Source organism: Physeter macrocephalus, chromosome 1 (genome assembly GCF_002837175.3).
Source record: "Physeter macrocephalus isolate SW-GA chromosome 1, ASM283717v5, whole genome shotgun sequence".
In the NCBI taxonomy this organism is placed as follows: Eukaryota; Metazoa; Chordata; class Mammalia; order Artiodactyla; family Physeteridae; genus Physeter; species Physeter macrocephalus.
The window spans coordinates 89726089-89750012 of record NC_041214.2 but is presented as its reverse complement, the minus strand read 5'-3'; the positions used below and the strand labels follow the sequence as shown (position 1 = coordinate 89750012).

Here is a 23924-nt window from a genome sequence, read left to right as displayed (position 1 = left end):
TCATGTCATGCATGTTTGTCCAGTCCTGGAAAACCTAATGTCTGCTGGTCTCTGCCTTCCCCCATCCTGAGCCGCAGTGCTCAGCCCTGGCCCGGGGTGAACCAGACCTGTGCCTGAGGCTCCACCTGTGGCTCACTGTGGTTAATTGAGTTGTAGGCCTGGACCAGGTGAGGGTGCAGTTTTGCTGAGTGGCCTGACCAGTGCCATGGAATCTACATTCCACGGCCAGACTGGATCCACACAACATCAGCAGTCCTGCCACACGCTGCAGTCTCCTAGGTGCCGCGTCTGGTGGGCTGCTTGGCTGCGTGTTTGTGTTAATGTAGCTCAGATGGCTGTTCTCGCTGCGGTCCGCACAGCTCTGTGGTTTGCCATTTTTAGCAAAGGATTTCAAGAAGGGGCTGGGGCTGGATGAGCAGGATTTGATTGAGGAAGGGAAGACAAAGAAAACTAGCACCAACGAGTACCTACGCTATACCAACATGTCTCTCAATTCTCACAGCAAGTGGTGAGGTCACATTACTCTCATTTTAGGAATTCGGAAACTGAAGCTAGAGAAATTAATCAATCCAACGTGTGCAGGTCAAACAGTTAATAGGTTTCAGAGCTGAGATTTGTGCCTAAGCCTGTACTGGTGGGAAGGGTGGCTGAGGAGTGGGATGCCTGGACCATATGAGCAAAGATACAGAGGAAGGAAGAGAAGTGTGGCCTCTTCGTGGGTGGCAAGGCCAGCAGCCTCCCTCGGGGCGGCCATAAGTCACACACAGGAGAGGAGCAGCGGGTAGGACAGTCTTGTGGGTGGGGTTAGGCACAATTACTGAGGACTTTGAAAACCAAGCAGTTTTGATTTGGTGTGGTGGGAAAAGTCACTGGAGGTTCTCAAACAGGCAGTGACATGATTAAAGTGAATTTGGGCAGGGTTCACTTGGCACATGGGTATAAGATGTCTGGGGTGAGAGACGGGGCAGATGGAACCTGGAGTCTAGGGGACCACCCAGGCAGACACAGAAATCCAGATTCCAGGTGCTAACAGGCGGCCTGCTGGCCTCAGGGATGGAGAGGAAGGGATTGGTAAAGACTTGATAAAATCGATACAGCTTGGTGATGTGATGACCTAAAAGTAGAGGCTGAAGCCATCAAAGATGACCCCGTGGTTTCACACCCTAGTGATGGGAGGTCTGCTTGGGGGACTCAGTTCTGTAAAGAGTACACAGGACAGCATTTTAAGTTCCATTCGTGAATGACGGATATAGAGCTTAGAAACTGCACGTGATGCAGCCTGGGTTTGTCGGTCCTCCAGATAGTGGAAATTTTGTTTATGTTAAATTCAAGTAAATTCTGGGACCAACTTTGTGGAATGTGAGTGATGAGTCATGATGATCAGAAGCCGACCTCTGGTTCTTTATCGTCTGATACTTAGCTTCATTGTGCCCCTTTGCTGATAATTTTATCACAAAACGCAGAATCTTTGTTTGTGAGATCTGAAAACAGTCTTTGTCTTGGTTTGTGGTCTCTCCTTCAGGAGGTGATTTTTCATAGAATGAACAATGGCTCCTAATTTCTTCTCGTGTCTATTTTATAGAGGTCAGAGGTGAGCCCACTCAAAGATTGTTCAGACATTTGGAAGTCTGCTGGTGGAATTTTAATTGTTGCTGTCTGCTTTCAGCCTTGGGAAGGCGTCACCCGCCGTCCAGCAGTTCAGGGTCAGAAGGAAGAACTGCCCCTTCTCACACGGAAAGCAGAACATCCTGGGGTTCCCCGGCAAGGGGGCAGGGGGTCCCTGAAGAAGTGACTATGCACACCCAAGTGGCTGCCACTTCAGTTTTGACCCAGTCTTCTCTTCCTGCTGTGGAGGGGAGAGAAGAGACCACACTCCCCAGGCAGAGAAATTCCTCAGGACCAGAGCGCTCCTGGCTGCCTCTTTCCAGGACACCGGCTTACTTCCCTCCCTCAGACCAGTCCGCATGTGAGTACTGCTATCCCAGCTGCACCCTCTGAAGTCATTCGGAATAGAAATAAATAGCCCCAGATAGCCAGCTGGTTACATGCTCATCACAGGGGCTAAGGGGAAAGGACTTTAAGTAAGCACCAATGCAAAGTATTGGTTCAAAGTACAACCTGCCCAATTTATCTCAGTGTTGAAGTTCATGTTTAAAATGTATTTTCTGGGCTTCCCTGGTGGCACAGTGGTTTAGAGTCCGCCTGCCGATGCAGGGGACGCGGGTTCGTGCCCCAGTCCGGGAAGATCCCACATGCCGCGGAGCGGCTGGGCCCGTGAGCCATGGCTGCTGAGCCTGCGCGTCCGGAGCCTGTGCTCCGCAACGGGAGAGGCCACGACAGTGAGAGGCCCGCGTACTGCAAAAAAAAAAAAAAAAAAAAAGTATTTTCTTTAACTGTATAAGGAGGAAAATAATAGTTGGTCTGGTGGCTGCTTTAGGCCTTTCCGTCCACCAACCCCTGCTTTTCCCGTCTCCCCACATATACACACATAACAAAGACTGAGTGTGGCTGGTGTGTGGTCTTGCACAAGGGACCACATTCTGGGGTGAATGAAATGGTGAACATTGTTTCATTTGATGAGGAGTTATATTTGTATTTCTTCATTTTTGCAAAAATGTTTCTTTCAATGGCAAAGATAACATAGATAGACATTTGTCTGGGCATCATTTCAAAAAAACTATATAGGCAGGTGTTTGCAAGACTGCAGCAGTGGAGCACTGGCCTCTCTGCGTTCCAACCCCTAGTCATCAGTTACGTCTCTGCACAGGACTTCCATCTCCTCTGAGCCTCTGTGCCATGTACCTTGTCACACCAGCTTATCTCATGCCTTCTACCCAGATAGACTGTAATCCGCTTGAAGACACAGATTGTGTTTATTACTTCTCTTTGGTTCCCCTGCCCCACAATGAGGTACAGTTGATGAGTAAGGTGATGAGCATGTACCCAAATATCACAGGGTTCATCCAGCCACAGGCCAGTGTTGGAAACTCTGCCCACTGTTTCTCTTTTCCAAGGTTTTATACCGAGCCTGTGCGTGCTTCTTGTGTTTTCATCTCCATGCCATAGGGAGCAGGACAAGAGAAGGTTGGAAATATTCTTGGGAAATAGGTGGCTTCAGAAATTGCCATTTCAAAATTTTCATAGGTCAGAGGTTTTTAGAAGTACTTTACAAGACTAGGGGTTCAGGTTTATGTCATCAAAGCAAAAACAGAACCAGACGTCCTTTCTGGAATGCCTATTTAAAGCAGCCCATTCCCCTTCCATATACTCTGTATACAGTTTCCTGCCGACTGGGTGTATATATATAATTTATGATTCATATTTTTAGGAGGTTGGTTTTTAAGATTATTCTTAAACATTGGTTAGATAGGATAAAAGCTACGATCCTTTCCAGCTTCAAAGTTCTGTGGTTCATTGGTTTACAACCAGCTTTATGAAATGGTGGAAAGGAAGCATTTTCTAGGAAGCTAAACTTGATTCTGATCAGGGTCATTTAATATTTATACTTTAAATTCAACCCACTACTGTGGTATATATACTGTGGTATACTTGAAAATCAGCCTGTGTTTCCAACTACTGGCCTTGACTCTGTAGTCACCTATACTTTGGCTCACGGGCCCAGCCGCTCCGCGGCATGTGGGATCCTCCCGGACCGGGACGCGAACCCGGTTCCCCTGCATCGGCAGGCGGACGCGCAACCACTGCGCCACCAGGGAAGCCCCACCTATACTTTTTAACACTAAAAAAATAATTAGCCCTCCAATTCCTTGAGCATTCATTCTTTTAGAACCTTATACTTTTAATTTTTGAAGAGTTCTACCATATCGTTCCTCTTCCTTGAGTTTCACTGAGTGTTTCTATTTCTTCTTAGTGAACTGGATGTTCTGTGCTAGGTAGGGTCCCACCTCCCTCTTAGATACTGGAGGGGGCTTTGTGTGCTGTTAAATGAGGGGATAGCCAGGCATCCAGGACTGTCTGGATCTAGCCTGACAGCCCGTGCTCTCCTCCCTGCAGGGATGCAGAGGGGACATGAACGAGGATCCGAAGCCACATGGGGAACGAAGTTCTGCTTTATTTTTAATGATGGGCTGGTCCCTGCTACCCTGCTAACCAGAGCTCTGGTGTACTTCCTACCTCCTGTAAAATCCAAATCTTGAGATTTAGATTTTCTGAGCACAGGATCTAGGAGCGCTAGGCATGCAGGCAAGAGTGCTGAGAAAGCCAGCAGGACTTGCCCGAGGCAGACCGGGAGTCACCCAGCCCAACTGGCCTCTCTGTAGGGAATCGAAGCCAAGAGAGAGTGAGGTAGGGGCGTGTGCTTTGTGACTCTTGGCTGCTCTGTCCACTAGTAAACGTGACCCAGTGAAAGTCCTGGCACTTGGACCAGTCAGATGAATGATGCTTCTCACTAGGTGAGCGCTAGGATTCCATCCAGGAGCCTGGCCTGGGGACGCTGGAAGTCCTTATTTGAAACATGAAGGGATTAGACCAGTTGATCCTAAAGATCCTTTCTAGTTCCAGCATCTGTTATTCCAACACATCAGCCTTTGTATTCGGTGACTCCTTTCACTTCTCATTCTGCTACCTAGAAACATACACACAGCACAACCTCTTCTGAGGCTCAGGTAGTCAGGGGTTACCTGCTTCCAAAAATAAATTGCATGCTAATAAATGTATGTGTTAAAGCAGGTAAAAGCCCAGACAGCTAACTCAGATTTTATAAAAAGAGATCGGAAGCTGTTTGAAATTATTTTGCTTGCTGCTTTAGATCTTTTGTTGCTTTTTTTCCTTCTGTACTTTTTATATTTTCTATAATGACCATGTACTATTTGATAATTAGGGGGAAAAGTAAGCAAAGCAACTAATAGGGGAAAAAGTTCTCTTTTAAAGGCAAAAAGAGACATGTGTATGTTGAATTATGTGAAAATGGCTACAATTGAGCACTGAATTTAGTACTGAGCTTCCTGGAAGCCAGGGCACAAAGGGAAACCGGGTGAGGCATGATATTATTGTCAGATAAAGTGAGTATACAATTTCATCCGTAGGCTTCAGTGTTTTGGGGGCAGTACATTCTAAGAGGAATATCAATATAAGGAATGTTGAGGCTCATAACAGAAAATGCCATCAATTGCTGTTTTGTGGAAACTGTGCTGATGTTCTTTAAAAGGTGATATTTTCTGTCGATTCTCAATAGGAGCTGAGGGTGTAATAATGGATCTCAACTCATGGAAGTGTTTCTGTGGGTAGCTGAGCTAATGTGGTCCAGGTAAATTGCTTCGTGGTGATTTCACTTTGTAAAGGAAGAGGATATAAATAACTCAGAAGGTTGTGGATTTAGCATATCTTTCTCAAATATCAGTCGCTCCTGCCAGATTTTTGGCAAGTTCTGGATAGCAGCCAAGCCAAGGGTGAGCACTGTGATGCATGCCTGAGGCTCCAGTATGTTGTGTTGTGATGGGAAAGTGACCCATATAGTTTTCTCAGAGGAGTAGGCGTTCTTTTCACCTCCTATTATAAAGATTAGGGAATTTAGTTTTTTTCTGTTCCCAAATGGATGGTCTTCCCATTTTTGAATGGCTGCTTCAAGGGTAGAAAATGAACAGGGAAAGGCAATTATTAAATAATCAATAGTGCTGGTCTGCTGATTAGAAACATGGTACATTTCACCCTAGATGTATTTAGCAGGCGCTCATTTAGTAACATAAGTGGTGACTGTAGGTTAGTTTGACCAAGCATTTTCTCCTTTTATTAAGAAGCACCAGCTCTACAGAAGTATTCACACTGCTTCGTAGCTTTACTGTGAGGACTGAACAAGTTATAGATATAAAGTACTTACTTAGCACAATATATGGAGGTGTACATGAAGTAGTGGCACATCGTAATTGGTTAGTAAAAGGCAGAGCTTTTAATACTGATGATAATGAGATGGTGAAGCAGTGTTCCACAGAGCCCTCAGGGTCAGGGAAAGCCTAGCCATTTTCCTTTTGTGACTTCCAGCAGTCGTAACTTTTACAATTGTATTTCTGAGGCCATTGCTTTGCTGGACAGGTATTCATGCCGAGTCCAATAAAACCTCACTGTGCATTGAATTCATGAAATAATGCAATTTACTAGGAATAAAAGTGTTTTGAAAGAGCACTCAACAATCTGATGAGGCTGTAATTGGTGTATATAGATGGTGACTCTAATGAAGTTAGGCCTGAGAAGCTAAGTGGGCAAGTGAGGATCTGGGGCATGTCTGTGTTGTGCTTTCCTTTTTTTATACTGAAGCTTTTTTGTTTGTTTGTTTGTTTGTTTGGAGCAGAGAAAGGTTTATCTAAGGGTCAAGCAAGGAGAATGGATGGCTTGTGCTCAAAAACCCCAGGTCCATTTGTTTTTGTTTTTAAGTAGGTATGGCTATAGGATGAAACTATTTTTGTGTCCAGGTCTTTATATTCCCATGTTTTAATTACTAGTTTTATGGATTGCCTGCATCTTCCTTGTCTCCAGGAAGGTGCAGTGACCAGACCTGTGGCCTATGTTCTAGGTCTACCTGGTTCTATGGTTTTGTACAAAAGTGAAAGGAACCTTTCTGTTTCCTGTGCTCCCCCTATATGTATATATTTGATATTTATTTGTGCTTTTGGTCATGACTGCACATTGGACTCATCTTCAGGGAACGGTTTATAATGAGAACTTTCTTTTTTCCTTTCCTGAGTCATAATTAACAATTTGAAGCCTTTCATTATATAGGTATAGAGAGTACTTTTTTAAAATTTTGGCTTAAAAAGAAAAAAAAGCACTCTTCCTTCGTACCTTTGGATCTTGCCCTCTCACCGAGCTTTCCTGCAGTTTATTCCTGTTTGGAATGAAGATTTCAATGTGCCCTCTTCTGGAGGTCATTTCTCAGGGTGTCCTTTGGAAAGTTCTTTGTGGAAGGGAGCCACCAGCAAGCCACAGTACTTCTGCAGAGCACACTGCACATTTTGACCAGTGGTGTATAATTCAGTTCTTGAGGTTCTTGACAATTGATCAGTGTCTGCCATCCATTTCATCAGAAAAGCTGTTCTCAACCTGGAGTCCTTGACCTCCTGGAGTAGTATGTGAGCTCGAGAGCTGGTCTCCCAAGCCTAATGAGCTAACTATAGTAATGGAGCCTGTTGCTTTTGGATGGAATTAAATCAAATCAGTGGGGTAACAATCAGTATCTCCTGCTGATTAGAAGCTGTGTTACTGAATAAATGCAGCTCGGTTAATAGTCTTTCAAAACATAAGGTTTACTATGGCCATGAGGTGGGGAATAATAAAGAACACTTGATGGTGGCAAGGCTGGGAATTACCATTCTAGGCCAGCATTGTTCTGACTGTGGTCTGCGGAGCCCTAGGCCTCCTAAGTGGTGACTGGCCCCCCTGCAAGGCACCCACTTTGATTCATTTTTATGTATGGGGTTTTAAAAAAATTTATTTTATTTATTTATGTTTGGCTGCATTGGGTCTTCTTGCTGTGGGCTTTCTCTAGTTGCAACGAGCGGGGGCTACTCTTCGTTGCGGTACGCAGGCTTCTCATTGCGGTGGCTTCTCTTGTTGCGGAGCACGGGCTCTAGGCACGCGGGCTTCAGTAGTCATGGCACGCGGGCTCAGTAGTTGTGGCTCGCGGGCTCTAGAGCACAGGCTCAGTAGTTGTGGCGCACGGGCTTAGTTGCTTCGCAGCATGTGGGATCTTCCCGGACCAGGCTCGAACCCGTGTCCCCTGCATTGTCAGGTGGATTCTCAACCACTGCGCCACCAGGGAAGCCCATATGTGTGGGTTTTAATCTATAATAGCATTTGAACAAAAGGGTTACACTGCTAAAACAAAAGAAAACAAATCCTGCACCTTGTTACAATGGTTTGTCCTGTGTAAGTAATAAAGTGGGATTCAAGAGCAGAAGTTTTTAGCTTCCTCTATAAAGACAAATGCAAATCATGTCTAGAGGCTTTCTCCTGTCTTTCTCTTAGCTTGATCTGAAGCTTTTATTGTGCTCGGTGAAGGACCTCATGCTTCTCCACTTAGCTCTGTGAGGAGAGGGCAGATGAGTGTGTTATGTGTGTTTATCTATTAGATCCACCTTATCTATATTCATCTACTGAAATGTAATTAACATCATTTGTATCCAGATACACCCCAACTAATCTTGAAGCATATTTTTTTTCCATTTTAGCTTCTGGAAGTACGGAGGATTTAAACAACTCCACTGCTGTCCACAGCCCCTCGGTCAGTGGGACAAAGAGTGTCCGTGTTGCTACCATGTTCCCCGACGGTGTCCCAAGGATGCTCCAGTCTTTAGCCATCAGTCCAGGACCTCTAAATGAGACAGAGCGTTTCCCTGAGGACTCTGAAATGACCACTACTTCAGCATCAGTCCATTCTTCACCCTCTGAGGCAGGGTGGAGAAGAAACAGTGGAGTAATAAGGAGCCCAGGGGATGGGGAACTCACTAAGCCATCCACAGAAAATGGAGTTGGCCTTACGTCCTCCAAGGTCTCAGGGGAATTTTGGCAAAATGATTCCCCAAGTAAGTCTTCGATCTTTATTTGATTTATTATGGACATTTTAAAATTGTTGCATTTTCTCAAGGAATCACTTTAAGACCATTTGCAACCTTTAAAAACAAACCAAAACACTGTGTTCTTGGATAACACCATCTCCTTTATCTGGTATACCACATTACCTCATTTTGATTTTCATCCTCATGACAGTGTTGTGAAATTAGTCAAACAGGCGTCATTCCTCCTGCGTTCTTGTAGATGAGGAAACTGAGGCTCAGCGGGTTTAAGTAGTGAGTGCTTGGTCTTTAGCTCACTCACCACAGAGTTGAGACCCCCGCCTTGAGGTCCCACTGCTGGTGCGTCTTGTCACTCTGCAGCATCATCTTCAAACTGAGAGCTGGTCCGCTCTTTAAAACTAGCTTCAGTTATCATATGTACAGATCATCTTTACAAAGAAAATGTTCAGATATAAACATACCCCCTAAATTCATGGTTTTAGTGTACCCCCTATAGTTGATTTTTTGTTTGCTATACTTCAAAATCAGAATAATCTTTTTTAAAAAAATAAATCTATTTATTTGTTTGGCTGCACCGGGTCTTAGTTGCAGCATGTGAGATCTTGGTTGTGGTGTGCGGGATCTTTTTAGTTGCGGCATGGGGGATCTAGTTCCCTGACCAGGGATGGAACCCAGGCCCCCTGCACTGGGAGCACAGAGTGTTAACTGCTGGACCACCAGGGAAGTCCCCGAAATTAGTTTTATTAATAATGGAACTGTCTTAGAAAAATGCTCTAAGCAAAATATTTGGGCACATTGTATTTGATGGACATAACAGCATACTCACTGGCTCATACCACCCCATGTTTTTGGGGAAAGAGAATGAAACACTCAGGCCTATATGTTACTCTGCTTTGCACATACTGTTTAAAAGCTCCTGTCTTCACCAATTTTTATTTTTAATGATCTCTTATTGACACTGAAGAGTTTTGAAATAATTATTTAGAACCTGAAAATGCACGTCAGGTTACACGTATAGTAAATACTATACAAGGTCCTTGCAAAGGGCACCTTCTCCTAGGGAAGGCTCGCATCTCGGTTGTGGAGGGATCTCTCTTGCATCCATGTGATGGCCTTTTCTCTCTGACACCTTTCAGCCTCCAGAGGACAGCAACTCACCAGCAGCTCTGGTGCGGGGAGTGGCAGCCCCGTTTCTCAAACAGCGACTGTGTCTCGGTCAGTCCCCCCGGCAAGAGGTGGAGAGAGCACTGCTCGCTGGTTCTTGACCGACGGCGAGCCGTTCGCAGATGCGACCGGAAGCTCCACTACCCATCCCGAGGTTGTGAACGCTTCGGTTTTGACCCGGTTTTCAGCCTCAGCCCCACAGTCTCGAGGAAGTGACCCAGCGCCTGGTGAGAGGATCTACTCTGAACCGGCCACCGGGTCCTTGTCTTCGTCCTCCTCAGAAAGCCTGGGCTCCGCAGCACCACGCGGGGAGCGCTCCAGTGAGTCTCCGTTCACGGAACCGTTCGCACCGCGCGGACGGGGGAGGGGTGCCTGGGCTGCGATCTTCTGCCGCATTAATGAAATAGCTCCGTGGGCCGCTCATTATTCCCAGGCCATCCTTCTAGCTGGTTGATACCGATATCCCTGTATATCCCCCAGTTTTTCTGTTCCATCTTCAAGACGCTGCTGTTTCCATGTGCCCCGCCCACGCACAGTTCGGGGACTTCTCTGCCGTGTCCTTCCACCCCGTATAGCGCCCCCGCCGTTCCCCCATGCCTGCCGCAATCACACAGCTTCTGGAAGGTGAAAGTATCACCTTCTCGTGAGTGGTTGTTCACCCCAGGTCTGGGCTTTCATGGAGAGAAATTCTCCTTTCCCTGCCTTTTAAACAGCTTTATTGAGATATAATTCACATTCTATACAATTCACCCACTTGAAGTGTGCAGTTCAGTGGGTTTTAGTATATTCACAAAGTTGGGCAACCATCACAACTATCTAATGCCAGAACATTTTCATCACCCCAAAAAAGCTCTGAGCTCATCAGCAGTCTCTCCCCATTCTCTGCTATTCCCAGCCTCTGACATCCACTAATTTACTTTTTGTCTCTATGGACTTGCCTCTTCTAGACATTTGTTATACATGGAATCATACAATATGTGGCCTTTTATATTTTTCACTTAGCATCATATTTTCAAGGTTCATCCACATTGCAGCATGTCAGTGCTTCGTTCCTTTGTATAGCCAAATACTATTCCATCGTATGTATGCACCACATTTTGTTTATGCTTTTATCCATTATTGGATGGGTGGGTTGTTCCCACCTTCTGGCTATTATGAATAGTACTGTTGTGAACATTCAGGTACAAGTTTTTGTTTGCTCTTGGAATTGCCAGGATATATATATATATGGTAGCTCTATTTCTGACCTTTGAGGAACTGCCAAACTGTTTTCCAGAGTGACTGCACCATTTTATATTCCCACCAGCAAAGTACAAGGGTTCCAGTTTCTTAACACCTTTACCACCACTTGTCCAGCTTTTTTGATTCTAGCCATCTTAGTGGGTGTGAAGTGGTGTCTCAAGTGGTGGTGGTTTGCAGTTTTCCCAGCTGACTAATGATGGTGAGCATCTTTTCATGTGCTCATTGACCATTTGTATATCTTCTTTGGAAAAGTCTATTTAGATCTTTTGACGGCTTTTAAATTGGGTTATTTGTCTTTCTTTAATTGCACTGTAAGAGTTCTTTGTATATTCTGGATACTCGTCCTTTATCAGAGATAAGATTTGCAGACATTTTCTCCCATTCTGTGGGTTGTCTTTTCACTTCCTTGATGTTGTCATCTGCAGCACAAATTTTTTAATTTTGATGAAGTCCTTTCTATCAATTTGAGAAAACTTTTCCTTTGATGTTCCTTTTTAATAATGTTTTTGGAAAATATTTAAAAACAATTCTCAACAGCCTTATCAATGTAATTGTATGCTGACTAAAGCAAAAATGCAGTAACTTATCATTTAAGCTTATAATAGGTTTAAATTCTTACTTCTCCACCACTCATAATAGCAGCTCTTTTCCCCCCTATGAGTACCCTAACTGATGAGGAAAATTAACATCACTACTGATGTGACGTGGAAAAGCGTACGCTCTATCGTAAAGAATACCACATGTATGGGTGGAGGCTATTTGTGCTCTTTTATGTCTGTGAATGGAAAACACACCATCTGTCTCCTAAACACAAGGAATCCTTTCCGCCCTACCCCTGTGGCGCTCCGAATTTTTGCCATCCCAGACCAGGAGCTCATGTCCCATAGCCTTTCCCTCTTCCGTCTCTTCAGTACCCTGCACTCTGCAGTCAGGGCGCTGTTGATTGGTGTGGAAAATGTGATCTCAGTGTGAGTGGACCTTGGGGTTCGGCTCTAAAGCACCAGATAAGGAACAGCCTCGTTCCTGAAGCCACCTCACTCTGGGTTAACATAATGCTTTCTCCCTTTTCCTCTGAAGAGCCCACAGCTGACCGATTCTGCCGTCCAGCTTTCAGAGTTCTTGGTTCGTTCCTTTTTCTGGGTTCAGATGCAGCCCCTCTGTTTCAGGGCATGACTTTCCCCTGTGTTAAGTCTGTCAGCCTGACAGAGTTGTTGGCCTGAGTCTTGTGTAACAGAGCCTCGACCGTCATTGTCCGTCCCAGCCCCGTCCTCTTTGCCAGGGAGATTGTGCTCGGGTACACGCAACTCTCCAGACTCTCCTGGTGGACTTTCTGTGGGTCTCTTAAGTCCTGCTGCCTGGGTCAGATCACATCTGAGACTGGGTCCTGGCTTTCTCAGTGCTGCCCCAGGTCACTGTGTGTCCCTGTCCCCATTCCTGTCTGTCAGTTAATACAGACCTATCACGAAGAGAACCTAGACTCAGCTTTGTATCCATTTTCCACCAAGGTAGGTCTGTGGGGTGTCAAGGGCTAGACTGGTCTGGGAATAAGAATAAGAATCAGAAAAGAGCCTGTTTGTCTCATTAGATCCAGATATGTAGGCCACGAAGAATTGGACCTCATTTCCATCGTTTCTGAAAAGTAGGATTTATTTGATAATGTAATATAATAATCTAAGATTCTTTAAGTTTATAGCATAAAACATATACCCAAGAAAGGAGGAAAAGGATACTTATTCATGTGTCACCTGTCCCTGTTCCATCCCTACCAAGGAAATAAAACATATACATTTAAAAAAAAAAAAAAACCAAGCCCACCCGTAACCTCCGACCATGGTGCCATTTCTCACTGATGTGCTAGGGTGAAGAACTACACTATAGAATGACAGACACTATAGAACGACAGGTCCTGTGTCGGTCGTGTATCGCTGGTCCTACCAGGAGGTAAAAGCCTTCCAGGTGATACTGGCCTCCTTCCCAGGCCTTGTCGGGTCTAAAGCCCCAGCAGGGTTGTTAGTCTTTTGCCCACTGTTCACCTCTGCCGCTGCCACCACCAATTTCCCTGACATAAACACTATTTATTATGTATCACCGAGCAGAAATACCGTATCAATCCTGTTCACTAAGTAATAAACCTTCCCATTAATCCAAGCCACCTGAACAGCAACGCTGACCCCTGCACTGCTTCCTGAGGTTTCAGTCACTGGTGCCTTTGCAAGAACAGCACACATTTTGGGTTTTCACCTTGTCAGTTTCAAATAAAAACACTGAGAAAGCGTAGGGAAGCGTCTGGCTCACACAGCCCAGCTCTACGCCCCGAGTGACCGGCCCTCCCCTTTTTGGCCCTCTCGCAGCCACCGAAGACAGTCCTGAGCTGGCCGTCAGTTCCGAAGTGGAGGAGGGGGCGCCCGGAGCCCGCGCTCACAGCCCGCACACCTGGGCTACTTTCACTGGAGTCGGAGAGCGCACGCTGCGATCTCTCACCAACGGCAGTACGACTCCCGGGGATGTGGAGCGCTCAGCGGCGACGCCCAGAGACGCGGAGCACCCGACTCAGCGGGGGAACGTGACGGCGACCTGGGATGCCCACCCGGTCTCGGGTTCACTGGCAGCCTCGCGAGTCCTCGGAGGTGACAGAGGCGATGGGCAGGATCTCTTGCCGCATTCCCTCAGCTCATCTGTCACTTTGCTTGTGATCCTAGAGTGATTGAGTTCACTGTCAACCCAGAACGTGCCTTACCGGCTCCCTGTGAAGAGGACTTTCCGGGTTCTCCCACCTCCCCAACACTTGCCCCAGGCATTTGCGGTGCTGTCGGCCAGGATGCTTGCCATAAAGAAACCTGGCTATGTTGTGGCTTAGGCCAGTCTCCTGGGAAAGAAATATCTCATTGTACAGAATGGAAAGTTGGGAGGGTTTTCCTTTTTCCATTTAGGCATAACAATTGTTCTATTTGGGGTCTTAAGAGCTTTTCAGATACTAATTTGCTTTCATCAAAAAAGGCCTGTGGAAGGAATTTGGACCTGTTCCCTATTTTTCGGCCCCTGGCCCCGCTTCTCTTTTATTACCATTTATTTCCCCTGCTGCCGCTGTGCTCCTCACAGGAGGGCAGGTCTGCTCACTGCAGACTCAAAACCCTGCCTGCCTCCCTGTACTGTCTCTATCCAGAGAAAGTGTGTCACCCCCAGGCGTTCTTGGGTGGGACACTGAAAGTCTGTCTCGTGGTGCAGGTTCACAGATGTCTGTTTAGTTGACCTAACTTTGGTTTTTCCCTTTGCAGTCACTGGAATGAGCTACGATGCAGTGAGTGGCACACACCCTGAACACGGGACGTCCAGTGACTACACAGACCACACCTACGTTTCAGCTCCTTTCACCAAAGGGGAACGGGCACTGCTGTCCATTGCAGACCACAGTTCATCCTTGGACGCAAGGGAGAGTTCCACCTCTTCTGTTAAGATCTCAAGCTCTTTGCATTCAGACTCTTCTTCCTCTTCTCAGGCTCAGGCAGAGAGAAGCAACGTCTCATCCCACGATGGGGAATACGCTCAGTCTTCCACTGAGGCACTAGTTCTGCGCACGGCCAGCCCTCCATCCCGCACACCCCCCGTTAATCTGCTGACCACTCTGGTTCTTCTGGACACCGATGCTGAATCCGTTGGCGATACATCATTGTCTTCTTCGTCAGGGCCCCCCTTGCCCCAGCCCTCAGTGTCACAGGCCTACCGGTTGTTCTCGTCAACCTTGCCATCGACCAGGGCCTCCACTCGCCCACTGCAGTCCGCCCCTCATGTGCCCACACCTTTGTCTTCCTTGCCACCACCCTCACTAGTTTCCCTGACAGCATCTGCCCCCGTCTTGCCGTCTGTCTCACAGACAATCCTCCCACCTTCATCTTCTACCCTGGTCCTGCCCAAGGCAAGGGACACTCCTGTGACTTCAGCCTGGACGTCGATAATGGCATCATCCGTGGCAATGCCCCCCAGCAGTCCAACAGCAGATCCTAAGAACCAGAGCAGCCCACACCTTGGGAAGATCGTTACGGAATCAAAGCCACAGAGCCTGGAGACTCTGCCCGTGGAGGCCACGGAAACTGTAACAGTGAGGTCTACTCTGGGGATCCCTTCGCCCCTGGCCTTAACGGAGTCCTCCACTGAGCAAACCCTTCCAGCCACGAGCACCAGCTTAGCCCAGACGTCTCCAGCATTGGTAGCTACCACTCTCCAGACCTCTCGTCCCCCCGTGCCCAGCCCCCAACCCCCGTCAAGCACAGCATCTCTGACGGGTGGTCCTACAACAGTACAGACAGTGGCCGGAAAACAGCTCCCGCCAACCAGTCCTGAAATTCTAGTGGTACGCATCTCTACAGAAGGTGCCATCACCACAGAAAGGAACCCAGTGAATAGAGATGCTGCCACCGGATCGATCGCCCTGACCAGTGCGCCCACATCAGCAAAAGAATGGACCACGGGGCTTGCCCCTACAGAAGAGCACAGCCTGGCTTCACATTTCCTCAGAACATCTCCTTCCCCGCAAAGCACACCTGTTTCTACAGCTAAGGTGTTGACATCTACGTCGACCACCTTCACTGCTCAGAGCAGCACCCAGTCATGGACAGCACCGTCATCTCCAGCCTCAGGTAGGACACAGTCGCACAAGCACACTGAGGCTGCACAGGGCTCGGGGTGGCTGGTATCCGCCATAGGACAGTGTCCGCTTTGTGATCTCAGATGCTTTCTGTTGGAGCACTTAAATCAGAAAAGAATGTCACAGTGACAGTTTTCTCAACCCTGAGTTTCAGAATTCTCCCTGGAGAAAGAGGAGAGGATGCCGTTGCCCATGTGTGACATCAGCAGTAGTGCCGTTGTAACTTGTAATGCCCCGTAATTGCAAGAGCTTTTCAAGCATGCCTGTAACTCTAGCAAGGCCAGAGTGGGGTAGTGAAGCAGGATTGAAGGGTGGAAAACTGGAGTCAAGAAGCTTTAGGTGGCCTGTCTGAGACACAGAGGGAGCAGGTACCTGCTCCCAGATCAGAGCCACGAGCTTCTGAGTTAGTCAGCCAGTCCCCCAGTCACCGGGGAAACGTCTCTTGATCCAGGGGAGCCCAGGCTCCTTTGTCTCTCTAAGATTATGATGTCAGTGCTTTCCCACAGTGACTGTGTGACATTGCACTTGAGGTTATATATCTTTATATCCATGTTGAAGTTGCTGGGACAAGGGAAATAAAGCCACCCACATGATTCTTTATCACTTAAGGAAAGGTAGAAGGAAGTAGGATGATACCTCCTTTGATGTCAGGGACAAAATTTCCTGGATATTTAGCTTGTCCAGACTCAGGAAAGGAAAACTGCTGTTGGTGAAGGGGTGAAATGGGGACTGAAGGGAGGAGGGAAGAAGGGAAGGGAGTTAGAAGCAGAGTTGCAGCCAGGCAGCCATCATCCAGCTCGTGGCTGGAGGGCCATGGGCCCCACGCAGCCCCGCAGAGCCCTGATGCATCGGTGCCCCCTTCGTGCCAGTGGTCCGAGCCTTGCTGGGAAGTGGAAGCTGGCTCCTTCTTCTGGCAAGTTTGGGATCCCTGCTTCAGGACTCACAGCCTTCATTTCCAGATGCCAAATATATTCCAATACCAGGTAGAACATAATTCACAAGTGTCCCTTAAAGCCAATTATAGCCATTGCAGTGATAACTATAGGTGAGTATTAGGAACATTGTTACTGGCTGTTGCTATGTCTTTCGTGACAGAGTCCACGGGTGCAGTGTTTGTACGTATAGGTGCTATGCTCATGCGGGTGATCTTAGGTAGATACGAAGTAACAGTGAGGAGCAGGGACACCATCTTCAGGTTTAGCCCATTTGTCTTCAGGGTTATTCTGGAGTAAGAACTCTTGACTTCTGCCTTCTCTTTCTCATTCTACCACTGACTTTTCTCCTCGGAGATGATTTTTCTCCTTCTGTTATGAGTTTTGGCTTTTCTAAATGTGCATCAGAAACCTTTATTAGGCAGTGATTGTATAACTGTAGCATGACAAGGCCAGTTATACAGACCCAAACAGAGAGTGTGGTCACTGCACCTGAGAGCTGGGAGTCCAGGAGTTCAGTGGAGCTTGTGCATCGCCAGGGCCTGGATGAATTAGACAGGCTCATGGTCACACCGCGTAAAGAGAGGGTGTCGTCGTGTTCACCTGCGGGCATCGTTCTGAAGGATTGCGTGTTACGTGGAGGGCCGGTTACAGTGTGAGACCTTTAGAAAAGAGAAAACTTGGAGCAGGGAGGATGGTTGATCAGGCATCATTTTCTCCTTAACGTGTGTTTTAAATTGGCATTGATCCAAGTAGAATTTGTTAAGTATCCCAAGGCAATGTAATCATCGTTCCCAAGCCAAGGGACTTGTAAGCAGTATTTGGATTTGAACCAGCTCCTGCATTTAGGGATCCAACTGTCTAACACGTGTGTATGTACACAGCTAGTGCCAGCATCCAGTCCCAATACATCTCTTCTGCACCTCTGGGAACCCATTCTATTTCATAGTGTGGCCTTTCAGGGCAAGTACACAGAAATAAGCAAGAATCAAACATTAGCTGGGAGAATTAAATATTTACCTAGCACTGCCCTTACCTTTCCTGTGTGATTAACTGCTTTATATCTGAAATGTGTTTTCAGTTAACAGCTGTGCCACTAACCCTTGTCGTCACGATGGGAAATGCGTTGTGGACCCCACCAGCCGTGGGTACCAGTGTGTGTGCTCACCTTCCTGGCAAGGAGATGACTGCAACGTGGGTAAGAGGAAAAGTCATCTGCAGTGGTCTACAATACAGTATCACATTGAGATAGGCAGTAAACTCCCTTTTCCTCCAAAATGTAGGGGAGTAAGATTTTAAAATTCATACCCTGCTTACTTGAGAATTAGCATGCTTATGTGTTGTCTGCAGAGCAACGTCGGACGATGACATTGACGAGCCTCCACGATCTGGCTTCCTTATGTGGGCTCCCTACAGCCCTGCCACACTGGACCATCCACCACTCCCTGAAAGCCCCTGCACTTTCCTGCTGACCTTCACTGGGCTGGTGCCCCAGCCGAGAATCCCCCTACCCACATCTGCTGATTAAAATTCTTGCAGTCTTAGTCCAGATGTTATTTGAAATAGTCCTTAATTCTCCCTTCCATCAAAATCATTACTTTCTCTTTACTTTCAAATCCTGCCTTATATTTATAGTTAGTTGTACTCATGGCTGCCCCCACCCTCAGTAGACTGGTAGCGCCTTGAGAACAAGGGTAGTGTCTACTCATTTCCAGGCCCCATCACACCCAGTGCCATTTGGCCCTTAGAAGTGCCCCTCGTACTGGATTATGATTGTGCTGCCTGCTGCAGATTCACTGTGACCTTGTGTTCCCTTCTCCGCAGATGTGAATGAATGCCTCTCAAACCCCTGCCCACCCCTGGCCATGTGCAACAATACTCAGGGATCCTTCACCTGCAGATGCCCAGTGGGGTACCAGCTGGAAAAAGGGATATGCAATTTGGGTAAGAGAGTTTGTCTGTCTTGGAATTTTCTCTGCACCACAATGCATTTTGCAAAATAACATTTATTGTTTTTCTCCCTAATCAAAATCGATATTTGCCCAAGGAATAAATTTAAGGAATATAGAAGGGAGTGGAAGACACTGCCTATTATTCCACCACTCAGAGATGTAACACCTTATTTGCAGTCTTTTTTAGTGTGCATTATATTTTGATATAGTTGAAGTCATATGGTATTTGTACAAACTTTATACCTTAAACATTTTTCCATTTTATTAAAACTATTATACAAACTTTGTAATGACTGCATAAATATGCCATCATTTGTGCATAACACTATTTGCTTAACCATTCCACCCTACGGTTAGGGGGAAAAAAATCAGAAGAATATTCTAACCAAAGAGTTAAAAAAAAAAATTTAGGGAGAGAAAAAAGAGAATAAAACCCCGATTATCTTACCACATTCACACATTCTTTTCGTTTTTAAAAACGATCTTCGTGGGCTTCCCTGGTGGCGCAGTGGTTAAGAATCCACCTGCCAGTGCAGGGGACAGGGGTTCGAGCCCTGGGCCAGGAAGATCCCGCAGGCCACGGAGCGGCTAGGCCCGTGAGCCATGGCCCGTTTTTAAAAACGATCTTCGTGGGCTTCCCTGGTGGCGCAGTGGTTAAGAATCCACCTGCCAGTGCAGGGGACAGGGGTTCGAGCCCTGGGCCAGGAAGATCCCGCAGGCCACGGAGCAACTAAGCCCATGTGCCACAACTACTGAGCCTGCACTCTAGAGCCCACGAGCCACAACTACTGAAGCCCGCGTGCCTAGAGCCCGTGCTCCGCAACAAGAGAAGCCACTGCAATGAGAAGCCTGTGCACGGCAACGAAGACCCAACTCCGCCAAAAATAAATAAATAAATAAATTAATTAATTTAAAAAAAAAAAAAAAGATCTTCATGTTCTTGTCCACAGACAAGATACAGTTTTTACAAAGCTACTGCCATAATTGTATCATACAATTTGTCACATTTTGATCCCGAATTTAATATTTTATGAAGCTGGTTGGTTTTAGATATAATCTCCATTTTACAGGTTAAAAAGCAAACAACCCAAATGAAAACTAAGTCCCTGACAAAGTACTAAGTGGCCCAGCTTGTACAACCGCTTGGTGAGACACCAGGTTTGCAGCCCACAGTCCTTCCATCACACAGTGCTGTGTTCGTTCTGGGAGCTTTCTTGCACACAGGGTGTGTAATCTGTGTTAGAGTGCCGAGGTCAATGAAGAACTTGAAGAAATTACAAGTGAGGAAGATAGAGTTATCTAAGCTGGATAGGGGGCTGGTGGGTACAGTGACTCAACTTGGAATCATCTTATGTTGACCCGTGTCATACTCAACACGGAAAAAGTGCTCAGTAAATGTGTTTTTGAGAGAGCAAATGTCTGTGTCCTTTGAAAGTGTTATTTGCATGACTTGCATTGCCCATAGGCTGAGGGGAATAATCAGAGTTTTTAAGAAGGTGGTGTCAAATGACAAAACTAAAACAATTTGGTAACGAATTTGAATTCCTTTACTCAAGGGAAAGCAGTCCATGGACTGGGGAAGTACAGGGCCTCACAAGCAGTGGAAGGAACACTCTTTCTGAGCCACTTTGGGCAAGAGTGGGTTTTATAGCACGTAGAAGCAGCACCACGGACACAGGACATGATTGGCTGGGGTTGCATATCTGACCTTATTGAGAAAGATCAAGGAACAAGGAAATAAGTACAGAGCCCAGAGTTGGCTTCGCTGTTGGGGATTGGCTGACTGATATGCTGCATTACTGGTCAAGGGGAGCATTTACAGGAACTCTAAAGTTTGACTTGCTGACGTGGCACCCCAGGCAGGTGCAGCTCCATCTTGGGGCTAGAAATGTATTTCAGTAGTTGGTACCCTACTAATATAATGGTAGAATTTAGAAAATTGTTTAAAATACAAGGATCAAGTCAAAGCGTTATTTTTAAGGAAGAAAAATCTGGGAATATAGACATCAGTCAAAGTCGAGAAGTCCTCGTATTCTAGTAGATTATTTGCAGTTGGGTCACCTATTCCATTTAGCTACACCCTGTAAGAAGTCAGCAAGGAGTTTTCAGTTTAAGAATGGAGATGATGGAAATGATTTTATTTTGAAACAGTATGGAAAGTACACTTGCCAGGGACTCAAAGGCCAGGCTTCCACCTCCATGTCCAGCACCTACAGCACACTGACCCCTGAGCATCAATTTCCTCATCTGTAAAATCAGATTACCACCTGCTCTGCTTCCCACTCAGGGTTATTATGAAGATCAAATAAATAATACATTTGAGCAAGCTTGGAAAATGGTAGGGGTCTCCAGATGGGAGGTATCCTTTGACATTAGTCTTCTAATCTCTTGGACCAGAGCTGAAAGCAGTGAAAATGATAAACTACTTTGAATATAAAGCAATAATTTTGGATCTTTAAAAAATCATTTAGATAACCTGTGTAAATCAACAGTTAAAAATTGCCCTAAAGCCAGATGATGTAACTGCAGCGTGAAGATGGGAATGTATCTGGGAGAGGGCAGGGCTGGGGGGACACCGCGGTGCCTTTTTCGTATTCACACAGATGCAGAGGCCACATTTACTGTCCTGTTTCAGAAGAGATCTGTGTACCTGATGGTTACCATATGTATGTTTCTGCACAGAGTCTGGGCACAGACCTAGACCTGTGAGATGGGAGGATGAAGGGGTGGGGTGACTGTTCTGGAAGCCTGTGTGTGGAGGGTCCCACAGGCACCATGCATCAGGAGGAGAGCCACTTATTGTGTTAACAATCATCTTTCCTTTTTCAAGTCATTTAGCTTCATTGTTCATAAACATCAGAGGAATATGCAAATTAGAGCATGCTGAAGCTCTTTCATTTGGCCAGGAATGTTTTCAAAGAGCTCCCTGCTTCTCAGAAAGAGTCCTAAGCAGCTGGCTTCACTGAACTGTAGAACAAGCAAAAAGATGTTAAATAAGGATTAAGGGCTTTAGACAGTAAGTATAAGATGTTAAATGTTTTCCCCGGCTCATTTGTGGGCCTTTTTCTTAATTCAGCAGGCAAGCTTTCTATGAAAGAGCAGCTTCATGTGTTTCTGTGTTTGGGTTTATTTATATTTTTTTCTTGTCCAGAGGGAAAGATAAGAATTTAATCTAAAGGAAGATAAGAGCCAGATATAAAGCAGGCTGTCCTAATTTTTGATTGCCTGCCCATTTGTAAGTTCTGTCACCCTCAGACCCAATCAGCACAAATTGATAACTAGAATTTTATTTTATGAGTGAAATGGGCCTTGAAAATGGGGCTATTTTCTTTCATGTCTGAACCCAACAGTATCTTGAATATGGGTTGTTTTCATTATATGGCTTGTAGTCGTGGAGTCTGGCAGCCCCCTGAGTGGAGTCCTGCTACAGATGTTTGACACCTTTCTCTGTAGCCACTTGGTTGTCCTTAGACTATGACCTTCCTCAGGGGGCTGGGGGTTTAGGGGGAAAGAAGAACTTGGAAGAGGGATACACATGACGTTAAATGTTCATTTGGGCCCTTGGGAGCTGGGTGATCTTGGGAAGTAACCTGGCTTCTGGAAGCCTCTTTTATCAATGATAGAACAGGCATTTCCTCTGAGCTAGAGGAACGGGGAATGGATGGAGGTGACTCTCATGAGAAGAGGAAACCAGAGCACGCCCTTGAGGTGGAGGGCTGGCTAAGTTGGTAAAAGACCTAGGGAGAAAGAGCATTCCTCCATCCGAAGCTTTATAGGGGCCCACGAGCACTTGTCTTTCCAACCCCACGTCTCCCTCAACTCTTCCTGGAAGTGTGTTCTTTAGACCAGCTCATCTCTCTTCTCTGTTACAGCTTCACTGAGCATCTAAGATGTGGAGGCCACTGGAGAGACGAGGAAAGCTCACTCTCTCAGAGCCCTCGCACATACGCAAAAGGCTCTTTGGAGCCTCTCACCCAAAGGTCTGCTCAGACTGAGCCTTCAGCTCAGCTCAGTAGGTGCTCCCATTGCTAGAGGAACCCCGAAGAGGCAGGAGTGGTCTCCACCCTCCAGGAGAAAGAAATGCACAGAGAGCATCCTGGGAGGTGGAGGAAAGCTGGGTGCCTTGAGATTTACAGACACTCAGCCTTGCGTAGGTGGACCTTGTGAGGTCTAACAGGTTATGTTTTCATTTTCAGTTAGAACCTTCGTGACAGAGTTTAAATTGAAGAAAATGTTTCTTAATACCACCGTGGAAAAACATTCAGACCTCCGTGAAGTTGAAAATGAGATCACCAAAACGGTAGGTTTCCCGAAAGGCATCTTCCTGCTAGTCCTTTGTTTTCTAGAACAGATTTTATTCAGAATCGGAAACCTCCTGGGGATCAGCTGTATCTCCTGGGCTGTTCATTTCTATTATATTTGGAAGGTGAACTTTAGGGTAAAATTAAAGGCCTCTCAGAAGTAGAAAGGAGCTGTTGAGAACCAGTGATGCCTGTAGAAGCATTTCTTCTAATGTGTCTTCCCATGCAGGCTTTATCTGTGCCTTGGCATTTCTTTTCCATGTTCAGACTCATAGTTACAGACATTTAGGTGACATGCACCAATAAGAGCTGTTGGTGAAGCGGAAAGACCCAGAAAATCTTACTGTCCCATCTGCTGTTGACACGCTGTGTGATTTTTCTGTCTGTGTTTTGGAACCTGGAGAGAATGATGCTTTTTTCTCAAGGGAATGCCAAAGGTGGAACAGTTAATCCTATTATCCAGGGTTGAGAATTCACTGAGTAGATTATCTAGGGGCCTTTGATTCTTCTTCTTTCCCTCCTTGCCTGCTTTTTGTCAGGAAAAAGACAAGAAAGAAAAAAAGAAAAATGGAGAGGAAAGAAGAAGAGATAGAAATGAAGCTCAGATAGTAAATTTTGCCTCTCAGCTGCTACTGTAGTCTAAGATTTGGTGCTCAGAAAAATTGAAATTTGCCATTAAAATAAGTTTTAGAGATTGATTTCTGATTTTAATTTTACTGGTTCTTTATGGGTAAGAGTGTATTAGCCAAAACCTATAGGATTTTATGGGACCATGGGTTTTATTTGTATAAAATGTAGATTCTGATTCCATTTCTGTATCTACTGAGCATCTACTCTGTGACAGGCACTTTACCAGATGCGTCACTCCTATAAGAGGTATTGCCAACACTTTTACAGAGGGAAAACTGTCAGGCTCTGGAAGTTAGTGACATTGCCTGAGTTTACACAGAGCAGGTGCAAAGTTAGAGACCCCTCTCACTTCTGACACCAATTGCGAGTTTGGGGGTCCCCAAGAAACCCTCAGTTTTTTTTTGTTTGTTTGTTTTTTTGTTTGTTTGTTTTTTTTGTGGTACGCGGGCCTCTCGCTGTTGGGGCCTCTCCCGTTGCGGAGCACAGGCTCCGGACGCGCAGGCTCAGCGGCCATGGCTCACGGGCCCAGCCGCTCC

The 23924-nt window shown here is 46.2% G+C and overlaps 1 protein-coding gene across 6 annotated transcripts in view; it reads left to right on the top strand.

Moving 5' to 3' along the window:
- Positions 1-23924, top strand: part of HEG1 (heart development protein with EGF like domains 1) — a 104972-nt gene that overhangs the window by 47142 nt on the left and 33906 nt on the right. For 5 of the 6 annotated variants that reach the window (XM_055084854.1, XM_055084849.1, XM_024124182.2 and 2 more), the window contains exons 3-10: positions 1667-1966; positions 8181-8534; positions 9662-10009; positions 13283-13558; positions 14207-15565; positions 17587-17703; positions 18330-18449; positions 22654-22757. In XM_055084854.1, the coding sequence (XP_054940829.1) occupies positions 1667-1966; positions 8181-8534; positions 9662-10009; positions 13283-13558; positions 14207-15565; positions 17587-17703; positions 18330-18449; positions 22654-22757 (2978 nt within the window). The remainder of the gene's footprint in view (positions 1-1666; positions 1967-8180; positions 8535-9661; positions 10010-13282; positions 13559-14206; positions 15566-17586; positions 17704-18329; positions 18450-22653; positions 22758-23924) is intronic. The other variant, XM_028492921.1, reaches the window with a different exon arrangement.